Source organism: Vicia villosa, unplaced genomic scaffold, assembly GCF_029867415.1.
Source record: "Vicia villosa cultivar HV-30 ecotype Madison, WI unplaced genomic scaffold, Vvil1.0 ctg.001992F_1_1, whole genome shotgun sequence".
Classification (NCBI taxonomy): Eukaryota; Viridiplantae; Streptophyta; class Magnoliopsida; order Fabales; family Fabaceae; genus Vicia; species Vicia villosa.
The window spans coordinates 116,161-133,123 of record NW_026705803.1 but is presented as its reverse complement, the minus strand read 5'-3'; the positions used below and the strand labels follow the sequence as shown (position 1 = coordinate 133,123).

At 28.8% G+C, this 16,963-nt stretch overlaps 1 protein-coding gene and 1 pseudogene across 1 annotated transcript; one reads left to right on the top strand and one right to left on the bottom strand.

The window, feature by feature from the left end:
- Positions 1 to 8,632: 8,632 nt before the first annotated feature.
- On the bottom strand, positions 8,633 to 13,526 carry LOC131637421 (uncharacterized). Its single transcript, XM_058908005.1, has 6 exons — positions 13,475 to 13,526; positions 11,854 to 12,269; positions 11,653 to 11,752; positions 10,044 to 10,191; positions 8,997 to 9,927; positions 8,633 to 8,889 (listed from the first exon to the last, which is right to left on the bottom strand). Exons 1-5 carry the CDS (start codon positions 13,524 to 13,526, stop codon positions 9,903 to 9,905), a joined length of 741 nt encoding a protein of 246 aa, XP_058763988.1. The 3' UTR covers positions 8,633 to 8,889; positions 8,997 to 9,902.
- A 279-nt stretch (positions 13,527 to 13,805) lies between these two features.
- LOC131637419 (general transcription and DNA repair factor IIH helicase subunit XPD-like) lies at positions 13,806 to 16,810 on the top strand (annotated as a pseudogene).
- Positions 16,811 to 16,963: the final 153 nt, after the last annotated feature.

The following is a 16,963-nucleotide window of genomic DNA, read 5'->3' as shown; positions in this document are numbered from 1 at the left end:
TCAGTGTAAAATCTCTAGATCTGCTTGTATCAAAAGTTCGTGGGCATAATCTGTAAAAGCTCAATATTATAGTCAAATCTCAAGATCTCATGGGGACATGATTATACAACTTTCAGCCGACAATGGATAGTTCTCTGATGTCATCTCTCCAATCATTATCTTTTATTTTCTGCTATTTACTTTACTGCTTTTAATTTCTGCTTCTTTTTATTATGATCTCAAAAATACTAACACAACTTGTTTCTAAAGCAATAATAAACTCTAAATTAATCGCGAATTTTGGATACCATAATTCAGCCCCTCTCGTGCTTGGAATCACTTGTCCAGCATAAACCTTCTAGATTCATGGATGCTTCTTGATCTTGAAGTTCCATCATCTTTTCATTCCTTTGGAGGGTTTTTGAATTATTTTTCTACCAATAAATCATACCTCATCATTCACAATGCAATGTTGTTGGACAAGAGGCGGGCGAGGGGGATGTGAATTATGGGTTTTAGAAAAATGATAGTTTCAAAATATTTCGTTATCATTTTTATACTTTAAAACCATTTTGAAAAAAATATTTTAGAAATTAGCAGTGGAAAGTAAATGTGCAGAAACTAAAGAGTTAAGTGTAAAAGAAATGACACCAGAGACTTAAGGTCTAAGTTACGCTCTTAATCTTATCATTTTCCTCAATTAACTTAACACTTATTTTAAACAACTGTTTGTAAGATGACTTTGTTAACTCATAATATTCTTCCTCGTGAGTGTTAGCCTAAAAATTCTAGCTAGAGAAAATCAACAAAGAATGCTAGAAAGTCAACAAATAAGACTAGCTGATTATGTTGGAAGATGATAAGTATTGGGGAATCTCGACAGAAAGAGCTTCAACTTGTCAAACACGTTGGCCCAAAAGGCGTTCGATGAGACGTGGTAAGCTTGGTTTGGAAGAATCTCAAGAATAGATCCATAAGATTAAGACCATTCTCTTCTTTAAACATGTCCAAAATCTTGAATAGGGGATTTCGATACAAGTTCAGATTCGACAAGGTCACCAGTTGTCTAGGACATATAATAATTTTATAAGGCCAAATATCAGGTAAACGAGGAAGTGTTTCGACAAACGCTACTGGAACTCAAGCAGATATGCTTAAAGACGATTGGGAAGTTTAAAGCAAGTTGGAAGACAGTTTTCAGCATGACGCCCAGTTCTTTAGTTGTTATCTCTTCGAAGATGCGGGAAAGCAAGTCATAATGCATATATTCAAGTAGTGGAAATCGTGTCTGATCTTGTAGGGATTAATTATTGCCGACAGTTATCTTTAGAGTAGTATAAATAGCAAACACATTCACTGTATTCGAGGTCACAAAAATTCATACATCTCTCTATAGAACTAAAGTACTCAAGCCAAAGAGCAGAACAATTTGTGAGGAGCATGTACGAGTCCGCGTCCCTTTATTTCATTATCTTTATGTTTCCTTAATTGAAACATTCTTATTTTAATATCATTTATTGTTCATTCTCATTTAATTTCATTTATTACACTTTTCCTTCATCACCTTTATCCAAATTCTGCTTCAATTAAAGTTTTTGTTGTTTTTGTCTTTGTGCAAACGTGCACATTTAATTCGCAGACACACTTTCTCATACTTCAATTTACACAAATTGCTCTTGAGATTTTTTGAGTCAACATCACAAGCTAATCGAACTCGTGAATGTTCGCCCAAAAACAACCTCGAACAAATTGGCAAGTCTGATGAAACCCTTTTGTGCAACTTTTAAACTTTTACAAGAAAGTGTTACATTTTCTCTGTTAATCCCGTGTTATAGAAGAACCTTTTTACGTCTGGATTTTTATGCGTTTGAGAAATGGTAAAGCCCTGGTTAAAATGAGACGTTAAAAAAAACTCTTCTTTTCCCCAAAATAATCCCTTAGGCATAGAACAAGAGAAAAACCCTTTTTATGTTTGAATTTTGATGCGTTTGAGAACTTTTATTTATCTATACCCATCAATAAATATATAAGTAAAAAATAGGATAAAAAATATGTCATGAAAAAAAATATCTCTTCTATCTTTTAATTGACATTCATTTTTTTTAGAATTTTTTTTCTTAATTATTTATTAAATTGTCCGTTTCAAATTTTTCTTTTTTTTTTTCTTTCAAATTTTAATTCTCACAATTTTTAATTTAATTTAATTTAATTTTTATTTTGACGGTCATTAAAGTTTTAACAAACAGACACTATAATGGTCATGAATACATCAAAATATATAAAAAAATAAATATATAGATAATTATTATATAACAGAAATTAAAAGCAAAAGAAATGGCGTAACAATTTTTTCATATTTCTTATTTTAAACGAAAGAAATATTTGATTATATGGTATTAAATTACAATTAATTTTTTATAAAAATTTCTTTGCTGCCAAAAAAATAACATTAATTTAGAATATTTTTTAATTATATTTGTCAACAAAGGTTTATATAGATCATACTTAAAATTTCTCTCCAACTTTATATAGTTTTTTTTTTAAATGATCCATTTCTTAATTGAGCTAAATTTTGAAAATACATCATATTCAATTTAATTTCTCATATTAGAAATAAAAAATAATAGGTCATAAAATTAATGATAGTATAATAAAATACTTATAAAATGTCGTGTCTATTTGTATTCCTCCACACCTATATAACCATACTTAATTTCATTTTCATTATTTATTTGATGTCTTTGCTACATATCTCACAAACTCATCATTTTTATGATTTTGTTTATCTTATCTGCTGATTTTAACAAGTTAGTTTTTTTTTCTTTCTTTTTTTCGCTTTTCTCTCTATGTTTTTTAAATTTGTGTTCTAAAGAATTACATAATCCATTCTAAAAACTAACTATTTGTAGATAAGTTTATCTTATAATTAAATCTCATATTCAGTTATTTTATTTTCATAATTTAATTGAGAAGACCAGTCATGAAAATGTTGATATGATGTCCCTCAATATTTAAAGAATAAAATATACCAACCTTAAATATAATTAAATATGTAATAAATATTTAAAATATATAAACTATTTAATCTATAAATTATTAATATTTTAACTATTAAACTTATAAACTATTGAGTATATAAAATATTTAATATTTCAACTATTAATATTTTAAACTACTTAATAGTTGATAGTTGATAAATTATTAATATTTTAAATTAATTCAAATATTAATAGTTGATAAATTTATTAAATATATAAACTATTTAATATTTCAACTATTTAACATACAAACTATTAATATTTTAAATATTAAATTTATCAACTATTAATATTTCAAATATTAATAGTTGAAATATCAAATTACATTTTAAAAATATGTTTAAATATTTTTAAAAATTTCCTCTAAAAAATTTCAACACAAAATATTTTGATAAATTTCAACACAAAATATTTTGATAGTTGAGATATTAAATAATTAAAATATTTAATATATTTAACATTTTAAATAAAAGTTAAAGTTAGTATATAAAAGACAATTTGCTATCATTAAAATAAAATATTTGTTAATAATATCCATTATATATCAATGCATTGTAAATAGGGGTGAAAATAGGCTGGGCCGAGCTAGGCTTTGCCAAGCCTAAGTCTGGTCTGACAAAAAAATCAAAGTCTAAGTCCGGCTTGTAGCCTGTCGTAAGCTTATTTTTTAGACCTGAGTCTGATCTTTCAAAGGCATGGTTAGCCTGTTAACCTACATAAAAGCCTATCTGTTTTAGACATATGTAAATAAGCAATTAAAATAATGTTTAAATAAACTAACTTATTTTAACTTACGTATTAGCATAACTTCTATGAGATTATTTGTTTAAGAGAACTTATAAAAATAATGTTATCTGGTGTTTTCATCTTATTTTCACAAGTTCTTCAAGATAACCAAGTTTTATATATGTATTTTAATTCAAAGTACAAAACATAACATAATGATCATAAAAAAAATTCAAATTTATTTAAATAGGCCGACCTGATAGGGCTTAAAAGACTTTTTTTTAGGGGCTGAGGCCTAGTCTTTTTAATTAAACTAGTAATATACTCGTGCGTCTGCACGGGTAAAAATTAATTAATAGTGTAAAATTATACTGCAAATTGAGAATTAGGTTTATGTATGTTTAACTGCTTAGAATTTAATTGGTTGTGTCCCATGACACTTCATTAAATATGCCATTCACATTTTCAACATTAAAGACAGGTGCAAATGAGTGATAACTCAACACATATTAAATGACAAACTATCTTGAGAGTAAGAATGAATCGGTTTTTCAATCATATTACAATGAAAAAATTACAATACATATTAATATTTAAAATATTTCATCATTGAAAGGATCAATTTATGTATGTTTTTGTCTAGATCTAACTAATTGTGTCTAATGTCACTTTATCAAGTGCAAATTAACATTTATACGTATTTTGTTGCTTGGATCTAACTTGTTTTGTCTCATAACATTAAAGACAAATGCAAAGTTATACTGACAAGATGTAATATGATTTTGAGATAAATATTGTAAAAATCATAACAAAGCTAAATAATGATCTTATGTAGCAATGAATATATATAGATTTGTCATTCATTTGTGTATTTATATAGAATTGTTGATAAAAATAAAATAGGTATCATGTTGATAGTGTGCCGTAATAAAAATAGAAAATTTGACATTTGAAAATAAGAATTTTGTTTCTCAAATAAAGACAATTGTTAATTAAAATAAAATAGATATTTTACTGATAATGCCCCGTAAGAATTTTGTGTCTCAAATAAAGACAATTGTTATTAAAATGAAAAAGGATTTTTTTGCTAATAGTAGCCCGTTAGTAAAGTAGAAATTTGAAATTATTTTTTTTAATAATTATGAATAATTTTTTAATAATCATAAAATAATTATGTTTTCGGTTGAGTATATTTTTACCGTTTCTTTTCATTCCATTAAGAAAGATTCAATTTATTAATTTATTTATGTTTAAAAAAATAAAAAGGGAAAAAATTGAGGGGAAAAAAATTAATGAAAGTGAAAATATTGGAGAGAGAACATGTGAAGTAAATGTGAGACAAAGAAAAACCTAATGGTCAATACAGATGTCATGTCACTTGGGCATTTTTGTGAAATGTTGAAATATTGGCTTGATTATGAAAAGTCAAAACAATCCTTTTTGCTTTGTAAATTTTGAAAGAGTGGAGGATATTTTTGGTAGAATTGTGGCATCTTTCATTAATGATTAGATAGTAGATAGACTTATAAAGAAGCCTATGTCTTTTCTATTTAAAATTAATGTGTGATCTGGCCTGAGTCTATATAGACTAGTATGTAGGCCCCTGTTATCGGCCTGACCTATTTCCACCCCTAATTGTAAATAAGAAACAAATAACACATGTGGGTTTAGTGGAAAGGCAAGAACACAATAAGCTAGAGGGAGAGAATTTAAAATTCATTCAGGGACTAAACTCAAATACTCGCTAATTTTTGGTGTCATTTATCTTCTCTATTTTAATATTATATTCAATTATTTTTTCCTCTTTTATTTTAGCAACAAACAAACCCTTAAACAATATATAAATGTATAATTAATTTAACCATAAAATTTTTTTCAAGCCATATTTTTTATTTTAACAAAAAAGTAAACTTTTCTAATTACACGAACCAAAATTAACATTTTATTTTAAAAAATTCAAATTCAAGCCATATATATATACAACCATTTATAAAAAACAAAAATAATTTATTTATCTCTCCTAATATTTAAATACATCAAACGTATTTATTACTTAGACCAACTCCAATGGGAGTTTTTTCTCAGTTTTTCCAGCATGGCAAACGTTGCATTTAATTTGGATACCAGTGGAGTTGTCCACCTGAAAAACCGTTGTAATGCAATACAACATTCTTCATTCTCAACAAATAATAAATTAATGATAAACTGTTTTCTTTCATTCTATTTTCCAATTTTTTCTTTAACTAGCAAGAGACCCGTGCGTTCGCACGGGTCGCACAAATGTAATTATTAATAATAAATAAATATATTATTATAATAATTAATAAAAGAATATAAAAGATATATAAATTAAGTAGTCTCGTTCAGTAAAAAATAAATGATTTGGTAAAAAGAATAAATGGTATAATTAATTAGTCATATACCTGTGCATTTATACGGATCACACAATATCATTATAAATAATAAATAAATATAGTATAGTGATGGTTAAGAAAGTATATAAAAGATATATAAATTAAGTAATCTCGACCCATAAAAAATGTATAGTTTAGTTCAAAAATAAATAAAATAATTAAGTAGTCATCTATCCGTGTGTTCGTACGGGTCACACAATATCGTTAAATTTTTTAATAAATATACTACTTTGATGGTTAAAAAAATATAATATTTGAAATTCTGAATGTCATATAAACATTAATTTAACATCAACGTATATAAAAATAAAGAAAATAATTAAATAGTCATCTATCAGTAGTAAATAAATATAATACAATGATGATTAAAAATGTAAATAAAATATATACAGATTAAGTAGCTTTGACCGGTCGAAAAATGTATATTTTAATAGAAAGATAAAGAAAATAACTAAAAAATCATTTACCCGTGCGAACATACGGTTCATACATTGTTGTTATAAATAGTAAATTAATATAATATAGTGATGGTTAAAAATGTATATAAAATGTTTTGTCAAAAAAAAAATGTATATAAAATGCAAAAAGAATAACAAAATTTTGTTTTTATAACAAATTATGTATTCACCAATCATAATTGCCTCATGTTAAATGTAATTTTATAAGTAGTTTCGGCCCGTCAAATTTTTGTTTTTATTGTAACCAAAAAAAAAAATTTTTGTTTTTATAAGAAATTATGTATCCACCAATCATAATTGTCTCATGTTAAATGCAATTTTATAAGTAGTTTCGGCCCATCAAAAAATGTATAGGTAAGCTATGAAACACATAAATTTTAATATAATATAATTAATATATTACATATATTTTTAAAAAGAACATAAAAAATAAATAATATTTATAGATAAAATTATATCATGTGCAAATATTGTATTAAAATTGTGTTTTAATTATATCAATGTTAATAATAATGACTATTGACATTTAAGACCACTAAAAATACAACAAATACACCAATTCTATATATATAAAATAAAATTCATCGTAAAAATGTTCAAATATTACATTAATCAATTAATTCCTTATTTTTTTTTCAAATATTCCTTAATGATTTACTATTCTTGTATTTTATTTTATAAGTTAATTGTTTAAAAAATTTTGATTTTTAATTATAAACAAATTGAGATAAATGTTTGAAAAAAATTCAAAAAATTTAATATATGGATTAAAAAACCTATATTCTGTCGCACCGTTAGAACATATGATATGATGTTCAATTTAAGTAAATATTTTATCGGCCCGTTAGAAAAAAAGGTTCGGCCCGTCGGCCATGCCTATAATTTTAAAAAAATTATATATCATAAATTTATGGATTTTATTGATATTATATGATTTTATGATCATATATTAAATAAATATTTAATGATATGTTTTAAAAATAATTATAATGAATATGAGGATGAATTTTATTTAATTTCTTATTTTTTAATTAAAAAATATTTTAAAATGTAGTAACCATCACTGTTGCGTAAGAACTTTAAATTAAAATGAATAAATTATAATTTAACTAAAATATTTAGAGTTTAGGGTTTAAAATAAAATATATCATAAATATTAAATTTTCAATTTTAAAAATTCCAAAATTTAAATATTAATAATATTTATAATAGTATATTATTATTATTATTATTAAAGTATTGATAGTAATAAAAAATATATATTAAACTTGATTATTATTTACTCACAATATTGATATTAATAGTGTATCGTTATTTTTGTCACATTTTAATTCACAATATCGATATTAATATATCGTTATTATCGTCACTTTACTCAATTGCATATTAGTTAAAAATTAAATCTAAATAATATAAACAATATTTTTCTTTTTATAAAAATAAGGATCCACGTAAATAAATTTCTTAAAAATCAAATGATTCACTATTAAGGAAGGTTTATAACTTTGTATTAAAAATTTAAATAGATATTATTGTTCATTATTATCCACATATCACATATTGATTAATAGTTATAGATAAATTTAAAGAATAAATTAGTCTAAAAAGGTATGTTATTAATGGATTGTTATATAGTATTTTTATTGTATTTGTGAGTGAATATTATGTGAGTTATTTTAGAATTTTATTGCTACTATACTAATATATCGGAGAATCAAATATTGCAGGTTTTAAGAGTATAACCTATTTTAAAAATAAATATTTACTTCTCCAAATAATACTTTAAAGCCTAAATTTAAATAATATTTAGAGAAATTAAACTTAATATGTGGTGATTTTGGTTTAATTAAACATATTAATCCTAAAATGTGATGGCATTTTTATTAGATTAATACTGAAAGTATTATATTGAATTCACCTTTTTTACAAAAAAAATTTCCTGAAGATTGTAAAAAGTAAAAGGTAAGAGATTAGATTAGTAGAATGTAAAATGCTAGTAAAACTATATATTCCTACCTATGTTTAAAAAAATGTACTATTTCACATTTCTTAGTAAGTAAACAAAACTGGCATTAATTGACCTAATAGTAAAACTGTTGTCCTTGTGATTAGGGGCATCTTTACATAGCATAGAACAAACTCTCGTGATGCATCTCAGTGCCTCCACGTCTTTCTCTTCTATTGTATTTCCATGAAGAGGTTGCAGATGTGAAACTCAATATTTTTGTACCATGATCTATTCTCTTTTCGATTCTCCAAGAAACTCAATATTTCCTGTTACATAAGGAATACATGAGAAAAAACTTTGAAGATCTTTGAAGGTCTTTCTTGCTCAATATTTTCTAAAACAAAACTTTGAAGGTCTACCTTTGAAGGTCTACCTTTGAAGGTCTTTCTTGCTCATAGTTATACATTACATGTCATAAGTTCTCATATCATCCTGAAAGCAGAAGTCAATAGAAAACAATAACAGAAACATATGACAATCTTGTGGAAAGTAAATACAATACAATACAAACCTTTTATCCTTGAAACATAACCTAAAACACTTGAAATATAAACAATCACAGTAACAAAAAAATGGAGTTTTCATCATAGCAACAAAATATATAAATCAAAGCAATCTAAAAAAGTGAAAACATAAAATACATGAGAATTAATAAAGTTTGGGTAATTTTCTCAGGTTACCGCTCAGGTTTGACATGATTGCCGAAGTATCACAAAGCACTCTATGAATGCCATCTATAAACTGAGTTTTCATCATAGCGACAAAATATGGAAATCAAACTAATCTAAAATAGTGGAAACATAAAATACATGAGACAAACATAAAATATGAATTTCATCCTAATGCTTTGTAACAAACGCATCGATTCATGTCAACTACAAAAATGTTTTGTGATTTGGCCTAAACACCAGGCCTTGGATTCTTTTCATTGGAAGCAATTTCATCATACAATGAAAACTGTAGTTTATCTCGAGCTGCTCAATATTTACAAATTGATCAATAAAGTTTCTCACTTAAGTTAATACCTAATACTCCTTATTGTCAAAGTATACATCATATCATTATTTATGCTATTAACTTCTTGCATCAATTCTTTTCACAATTGCATTTTTGACGAATATATTTATCCTAATAAAATTTGTTAGTTGCAGGTCACTCAAATCAATATAATTCCTCATTTATGTTAAATGAAAATTAAAAAAAACTATATTAAGCATGTATGCAAAGAAATTTTGATAACCTCGACAATAGATTTCCAAGCATTAACATGCTTTTTAGTTCATATACCTGGTGTATTGGGATTCCTACAAATAATAATATACATGACAAAAGTAACTTAACCAACACATGATATACATAAAAAAGAAAAAAAATAAAAGCATAATTTAGAAGAATGATTAAATTAGTTATTATTATTTACCCGTGAGCAGTGTCAAAGATACCAATAACTTCAGTTATGAGAAGACCTCTGTTAGAACCAATGGATCTCTGAGAGTAAAAGAGGATAATATGAGGTTGTGGGACGTTTTTTTTCAAGAACACCAAGAATTTCCTTTTGCTTGAGAATTCTGCATTTTTGTACAAAGAGGAACAAAAATCATATCAGCAAGAGAAGAGTTTCTAAGGAGAAATTTTGACGAAAGCAGAACCAACTCAGATAACAAAAGTCAAAACAGAACTGAATCACATATGGCATGTAGAACTGAAATCAATCATCAAACTAAATAGACACAACTATTACTAAATCAATGAAAAATTATACTAAGCTATAGCTTCTGTTAATAACATTAACAAATAATTATAACAAATTATATATACAACCAATAGAGACAACTTTTGTTGAATTATGAGACTTAGTAACACTTTTCATGATTCTAGCTGCCACTGTACCTTCTCTAATCTATAAAATAAACAGCCTTTGAAGTTTCAAACAAACCTGCCAAATCACAAATATCACAATCAAGAAACTTAACAAAAATTGTATCATCTTCCCTCATGAGTGACGTATCCTCTCTCTGCTTGATTTGGTCGAGTAGAGTGTTATGGGTAGTGTAACTTTTCTGATTCCAAATTACATGGTTGTTCAATACAGGACAGTCTCTAAAGAACTTAGATACCTTATCACCATCAAGTGTGGCAGACGTGTCAACACTTTGAGATTAGTCGGACGAAGCTTCACCAAACGTCATTGGTTAGATACCTAATTGAATTGAATCGAACCGAATTGAATCAAATAAACAATGATAAGAAATAAGAAAGCAATTGAGAATGAAATAGAGTAAATACAATCACAGTAATCTGAAACACTTGAAACATAAATTTGAGTTTTCATCATAGCAACAAAATAAGGAAATCAAACCAATCTAAAATAGTGAAAACATAAAATACATTTGCAAGGATGCTACTACTAAATAATTTACATTTCTACCTTTATGTTCGGAGGCAGGGGCAATCCTTCAATTAAAGAAGCTCTTGGAAGCTGCAAATCTTGAGTACAACTTGATTCAATTTTTTGAGCATCCGCATCCTTCTTAGTCATACATTTCAACTGTGTACACTTCTTCTCATGAAGTATGCGCATTTTTCCTGAGCCTGAAAAAACTAAAAGAAGGCATATCAGTTTATACATACAGATTCAATATCTCTTTAAGTACATAATTATGATTTTCCTTGAGACGTGCAAAGCAGGTTCCTGCACAACTACTGCTATTGTGTTTAACAAAAATTTGTACCTTCACTTCATGATATAGCTTCTTCTCCCACATACATAGTTTATTCAAAGTGGAGAATAGATTATCATGGCTAAGGCTCTTGTCTTTGCAAACTCCTTTGCAGTCCGATCCTGTTTTCTCTGCAAGCAATGAATCCTTCACGCATTTATTCATCACTGGATTTGGCTGACTAAAAACATGCATAATCTTACACAAAATTGTTCCCAAATATCTCATTTTATTCATTATTTTTAACAATTAATCATAAAGAGAGTATAAAAAATTCTCGAGTTAAAAAATACTCAAACACAATATTACCTTTACCGAGTTCAGTTTTTGAATGGTAACAGAAACCCCCATAAAAAACGCCATACTTACATTCATACAAAAAACCCTTGAAATTTTGTTCATCATTTTCCTATCACAAAAATCCTTCAGAATCGTTAAGAGAGAAGAAGAGAGATTAAAGAAAGAACAGAAAATTCAAAAAGATCTCATCCTATTTTAAAGATTCAGAACCGTTTTGAAGAGGCGGTCGTCGTTCGACGGTGAGAAGAAGAAATCAAAAGAGGGCGGGGCGCGGCGGTGTTCATCATCAGTGAACCAAATCGGAGAAGGGACGAAAAGAGCTAGCCGGAGAAAGACGATGAAAGTCGGCCGCCGAGAGCTTTTTTGAGAGAGAGAAGGAAGTCTGAAGAAGAGAACGTAAAATACTCCAAACCCTAATCCTTTTCTTAATTTGTTTGTTTTAAGGAGGACAATGCAAGATGAAATATTCTGTTGCTGGTACAATTGATATAGAGGAAGTATAAGAAACCAAAGGGGCAACGGATGGAAGGAATCATTGGAAGTTGTTGAAAATTGATTTCGGAAGTTGGAAAGGATGAGAATAGGCGCATGGGATATTGCACCAAATGGTTGAGTATTGGAAAAAGCTTATGTGATGATTGTGTCTGCAGTATACAAAACGTAAAACATTAATTAAAATCTTAATTAATTAATAATTTAAAAACTTAATACATTAATGAAAATGCAATTACCCCGTAATGACAGATTTATCCTTAAAATGCCACTAATCTATGGATTATAATGGGATTAGAATGTAAATAATAGAGGCATTACTTTTCTTAGTATAGTATTGATAATTTATGTGTTTACAAATATTTATATATTAACTATATTTTATTTTAACAATTTTTTAAATAATTACTTTCTTTAATAAAAGTTAATTTTCTTTAACATTTTTATAATATTTTTTACTTTAATTATTATTATAAAATTTAAGTTTAAATAGGTTTATTTATATATTTTATTACATATTAATATTTTGAATTAAAATAAAATTTAATATGAATAAAATATTATTATATAAAATAAAATTGCGGGACCCAATATGTGTTCTTTAGAGTTGCACTATTGGAGTGAAAATTGTCTTGAGTTGATTGCTTCAAGATTCGTTTAATGGGTCCTACAAAAAATTCAAAAATGGGTTCTACCATTGGAGATGCTATTAGTAATTACGAATTCTTCTTCTTCCCTCTTAATAGGGTTGGGTTTAAGCACTGTAACTCGTAGACATGGCAATAAAATCCAGACCCACGGATACCCACCCGAACCCGCCCCGAAGTTGACGGGGAAAACCCGCTTTGACTGGGTTTGGGTTCGGGTTTGGGTTTTCCCCGATTAGAAAACATGGGGATGGGTCGGGTAATGGGGACACTAGTACCCACCCCGAACCCGTCCCCGAACCCGCCCCGTTTATTTCAATATGTACATTATTATTATTTATATTTCATAATTTATATTATTAAATATGTGGCTAATGTTTTAATAATTTGATTTGTATTTATTATTTTAAATATTTGAAATATATGTATGAAATTTTTTGAGATTATTTTATTTTTTTATTTATAATGTAATTTGATTTTTGAAAAAGTTAATATTTTTATTAAAAAAATTGATTTTACGAAATACATGGTGGCGGGGTGGGGATACCCGAACCCGTTAAGGACGGGTTTGGGTTTAATTCCCCATCCCCGTTTGGGTTTGGGGCGGGTAACGGGGATTGATTGGGAATTCGGGTTTGGGTTTGGGGAGATAAAAACCGTCCCCGACCCGCCCCGTTGCCATGCCTAGTAACTCGCGGCATCTTTCTTCTTCTTCACGTTTCCCACTTCAAGCCGTGTTTTCATCTTTCTAATTGTAAGATGTGTATTGATTGCGTCATTTTTTATACCGTCTCTACTATAATACTAAACTTTTTATTTGTTCATTCCATTACTGAAATCTTGTTATGACTTATGATTCTCTATACTATATTATAAATTGTTAGAAGAAGAAACGAAAATGATGTTCACAATTGGTAACAACTGTGTATTTACCATATGACAATATATAAATCATACTGAAATTTTCATTTTGTTCATTCCGTTACTGAAATTTGGTTATGATTGTTAGAATAAGAAACTATAATGAAGTTCACAATTGAAGAAGTAACAGTGTATTTCCCATATGACAACATATACCCAGAACAATACGAATACATGATTGAACTAAAACAAATCCTAGATGCAAAGGGACATTGCTTACTCGAAATGTCGACTGGTTCCGGAAAAACAATCGCGCTTCTGTCATTGATCACAAGCTACATACACTCCAAACCTCAGTCGCCACTTAAGCTTATATATTGCACTCACACCGTTCGTGATGTGGAAAAGATTTTAGCCGAGCTTAGACTACTTCATGATTACATGGTTAAATCTACCGGTCCTGCTGCTAAGATGATTGCGCTTGGACTGTCTTCGAGGAAGAATCTTTGTATTAATGATCGTGTTCTTGCTGCTGAGAATCCGTCTGTTGATGCTGGTTGTCGGAGATCGACAGCTAGTTGGGTTAGGGAGGCGGCTGCGGACAACCCGGGTGTTCCTAGTTGTGAGTTTTTTGAGCGGTATCAAAGGGCCGGTTCTGCTGCATTTCTGCCTCCTGGTGTTTATACGTTGCAAGTTATTGGAATGTTTAGTGTTGGATATTGCTTTCTGATTCCAAATTGTTTGAACTCAATGGTTTGATGCAGTTGATTTAATTTTGATCTTGTTCTTTTTTAAGATGTTATTAAGAGAGATTTCGAGAAACATGGTCCTATGTAGAACATTATGGCCGACTTTGATCCATGAAGCCCATCCCACTTAGTGGAAAAAGGCTTGGTTGTTGTTTGGTGTTTTGATATTAACCGAAGTTTTAAAAGGTTTGAATCCGATTGTGTACCGTGATTGTAGGATCTGCGAGTCTTTGGGAAGGGGAAAGGGTGGTGTCCTTACTTTTTGGCACGAAATATGATGCAGTTTGCCAATGTGGTGGTTTATAACTATCATCAATATTTGCTTATTCAAAGATAGCTGCAATAGTATCGAAAGAAATGCAGAAAGAATCTGTTGTTGTATTTGATGAAGCTCACCATATTGACAATGTTTGTATCAACTCACTCAGTGTTAGTATGAGGGAGCAAACTGTTGCTGGTGCTAAGAGAAATATAACCAGGATGCATCAAGAAATTAAGTATGCAATTTATAGCTTTCTCATCTTGTTTTACAAGTTTCAGATTTTTCGCGTAGAGTTGATTTTAAAAAGTGGGGTTGTAGCAATTGCTATACCGTCTGTTCAATATGCATATCATTTAGGTTTTAATTACACTTTTGGATTCACTAAGAGGGCCTGTTTTTCCCTTAGGCTACTTGAAATTTGAAATTGCACCCTCTTTCCCTTTCTAGTTCCAATCTTGCTTAATTTTCAATTTGTTCCCATTACTAAAATTCATGTTCGTTTAATATTTTCTTCACCGTTGACATTTCAGCTTTGTTGCCATGATGCTCCTCTTGCAATAAAACCTGTTTTTGAGCGATTTCAGTCGGTTGTGATTACATCCGGCACATTAGGCCCTATAGATTTATACCCCGTCTTTTAAAATTTTACCCTGTTGTCAGTCGAAGTTTTAAAATATCATTACCAGGAGATTGCATACGCCCTATGGTCCTTACCCATGACAGGTATTTTCATAAAATCTTGTCAATACATTTTCAATATCTGTTTTTAAAAATGCATTTTTTGCTTTCCCTTTTATTTTCTTTTAATGATTAATTCTATGTTGTCTAGTGATCAGCTCCCAATCAGTACCCAATTTGATATGAGATAGGATCCCGAGGTGTTCAATAATTATGGAAGGATTTTATTGGACATGTCATCATTTGTTCTAGATGGGATTGTATGTTTCTTCCGGGATTGTATGTTTCTTCCCCAGTTACTTGTATATGGAAGATATACTCAGTCGCTGGAATGAAAGTGGAGTTTTGAATGTGAGACAACTAGTTAAATTCATTGATTTTCACAATTTTCTTATAAATAGTGTTGATTACTTTTCATGTTGCTAAAAGCATATTTTTTTGGCAGGATATAGAGCATAATAAGCCCAACTTTTATGAGACTCAAGATGTGGAAGGAACCAGACTAGCTCTTGCCAATTATCGCGATCCTTGTAATAGTAATAGTGGTGCTATCTTTTTTTCTGTTGCAGGGTAATATAGCTGAAACTACTATTCACCTGGGTTTAGTTTCAATTTTTGTAACACGGCAAGATTAATCAATCTGAACTCTCCATTTTGTAGAGGAAAGGTTGCGGAAAATATAGATTTATATCATCATTATGGCCGTCTGGTAATCGTCTACAGGATTCCTTATCAATACACATTAAGCAGGTGAGTTCTGTTAGATTATATTTACGAATAAGGGTGATTTAGAACTATTTTTGTTTATCTGTTTTCTTCTTGTCCAAATTGCGGAGGTTATATAGCTGGTTGCAGAACTTATTCTTGTTTTTCAGGAAATCGCTAGCACGCCTAGGATATCTAAGCATGTTTCTTAATATTAATGAAGGAGATTATCTAACTTTTGATGCCTGGGTGAGACTATTTCTTCAAGTCTCTTAAAATTTGATTGCTAAACTATATGAAGCTAGAATCTCCGGTAACATTAGTTTTGTTTAAACAGAGAAAAGCTGCACTATGCGTGGGCCGTGTAATCCATTCAAAGGCTGATTATGAGATGATGATTTTGGCAGACAATAGGTTAGCGTCTTTATGACATTTTCCGTTCTCTTCCAAATTTCAAAGTTCAACTTTGCTTTAATGCAATTGAGATTCTGATAATTTGCAAGTTCCTATTTTGATTTAAAATGCACAATCACAATGCATTATGCATATATAGTTGCCTAACTTATTTCACTTGAGTTCGGCTTCTAACGTAGTTCAAAATATAATATATGAATTGATACTAGATGTACATGTAGTGATTATGCCTACTTGCGATGAATGCATCATTTACTTGGTTTCAGCTTCTGCTTCATTTGTCTTTGACAGGGTTATAATTGTAAATATATTTTTGGTTATTACTATATCTGTAGGTATGGTGGTTATGGTTCCAAATTTCCTGGTTGGATACGCTCTCAGTTATGTGATGCCAACCTGAACTTGAGCACTGACATGGCTGTGCATACAACACGCGATGTCTGTCTTCATAGCTAGTTTGAAGTTTATGTTCTTAGTTACACTACATACATTATACTGATATCTTGTTTTTG

Excerpts from the sequence above, each read along its gene's own strand:
- LOC131637421 (XM_058908005.1), bottom strand. The coding sequence starts at position 13,526 with ATGAAAACACGGCTTGAAGTGGGAAACGTGAAGAAGAAGAAAGATGCC. Across the intron at positions 12,270-13,474 it reads GAAGAAGAAAGATGCCGCGA|CTTTTTCCAATACTCAACCA; the intron begins GTTACTAGGCAT and ends TCATCACATAAG. Across the intron at positions 9,928-10,043 it reads ATCTTTGACACTGCTCACGG|GAATCCCAATACACCAGGTA; the intron begins GTAAATAATAAT and ends TATTATTTGTAG.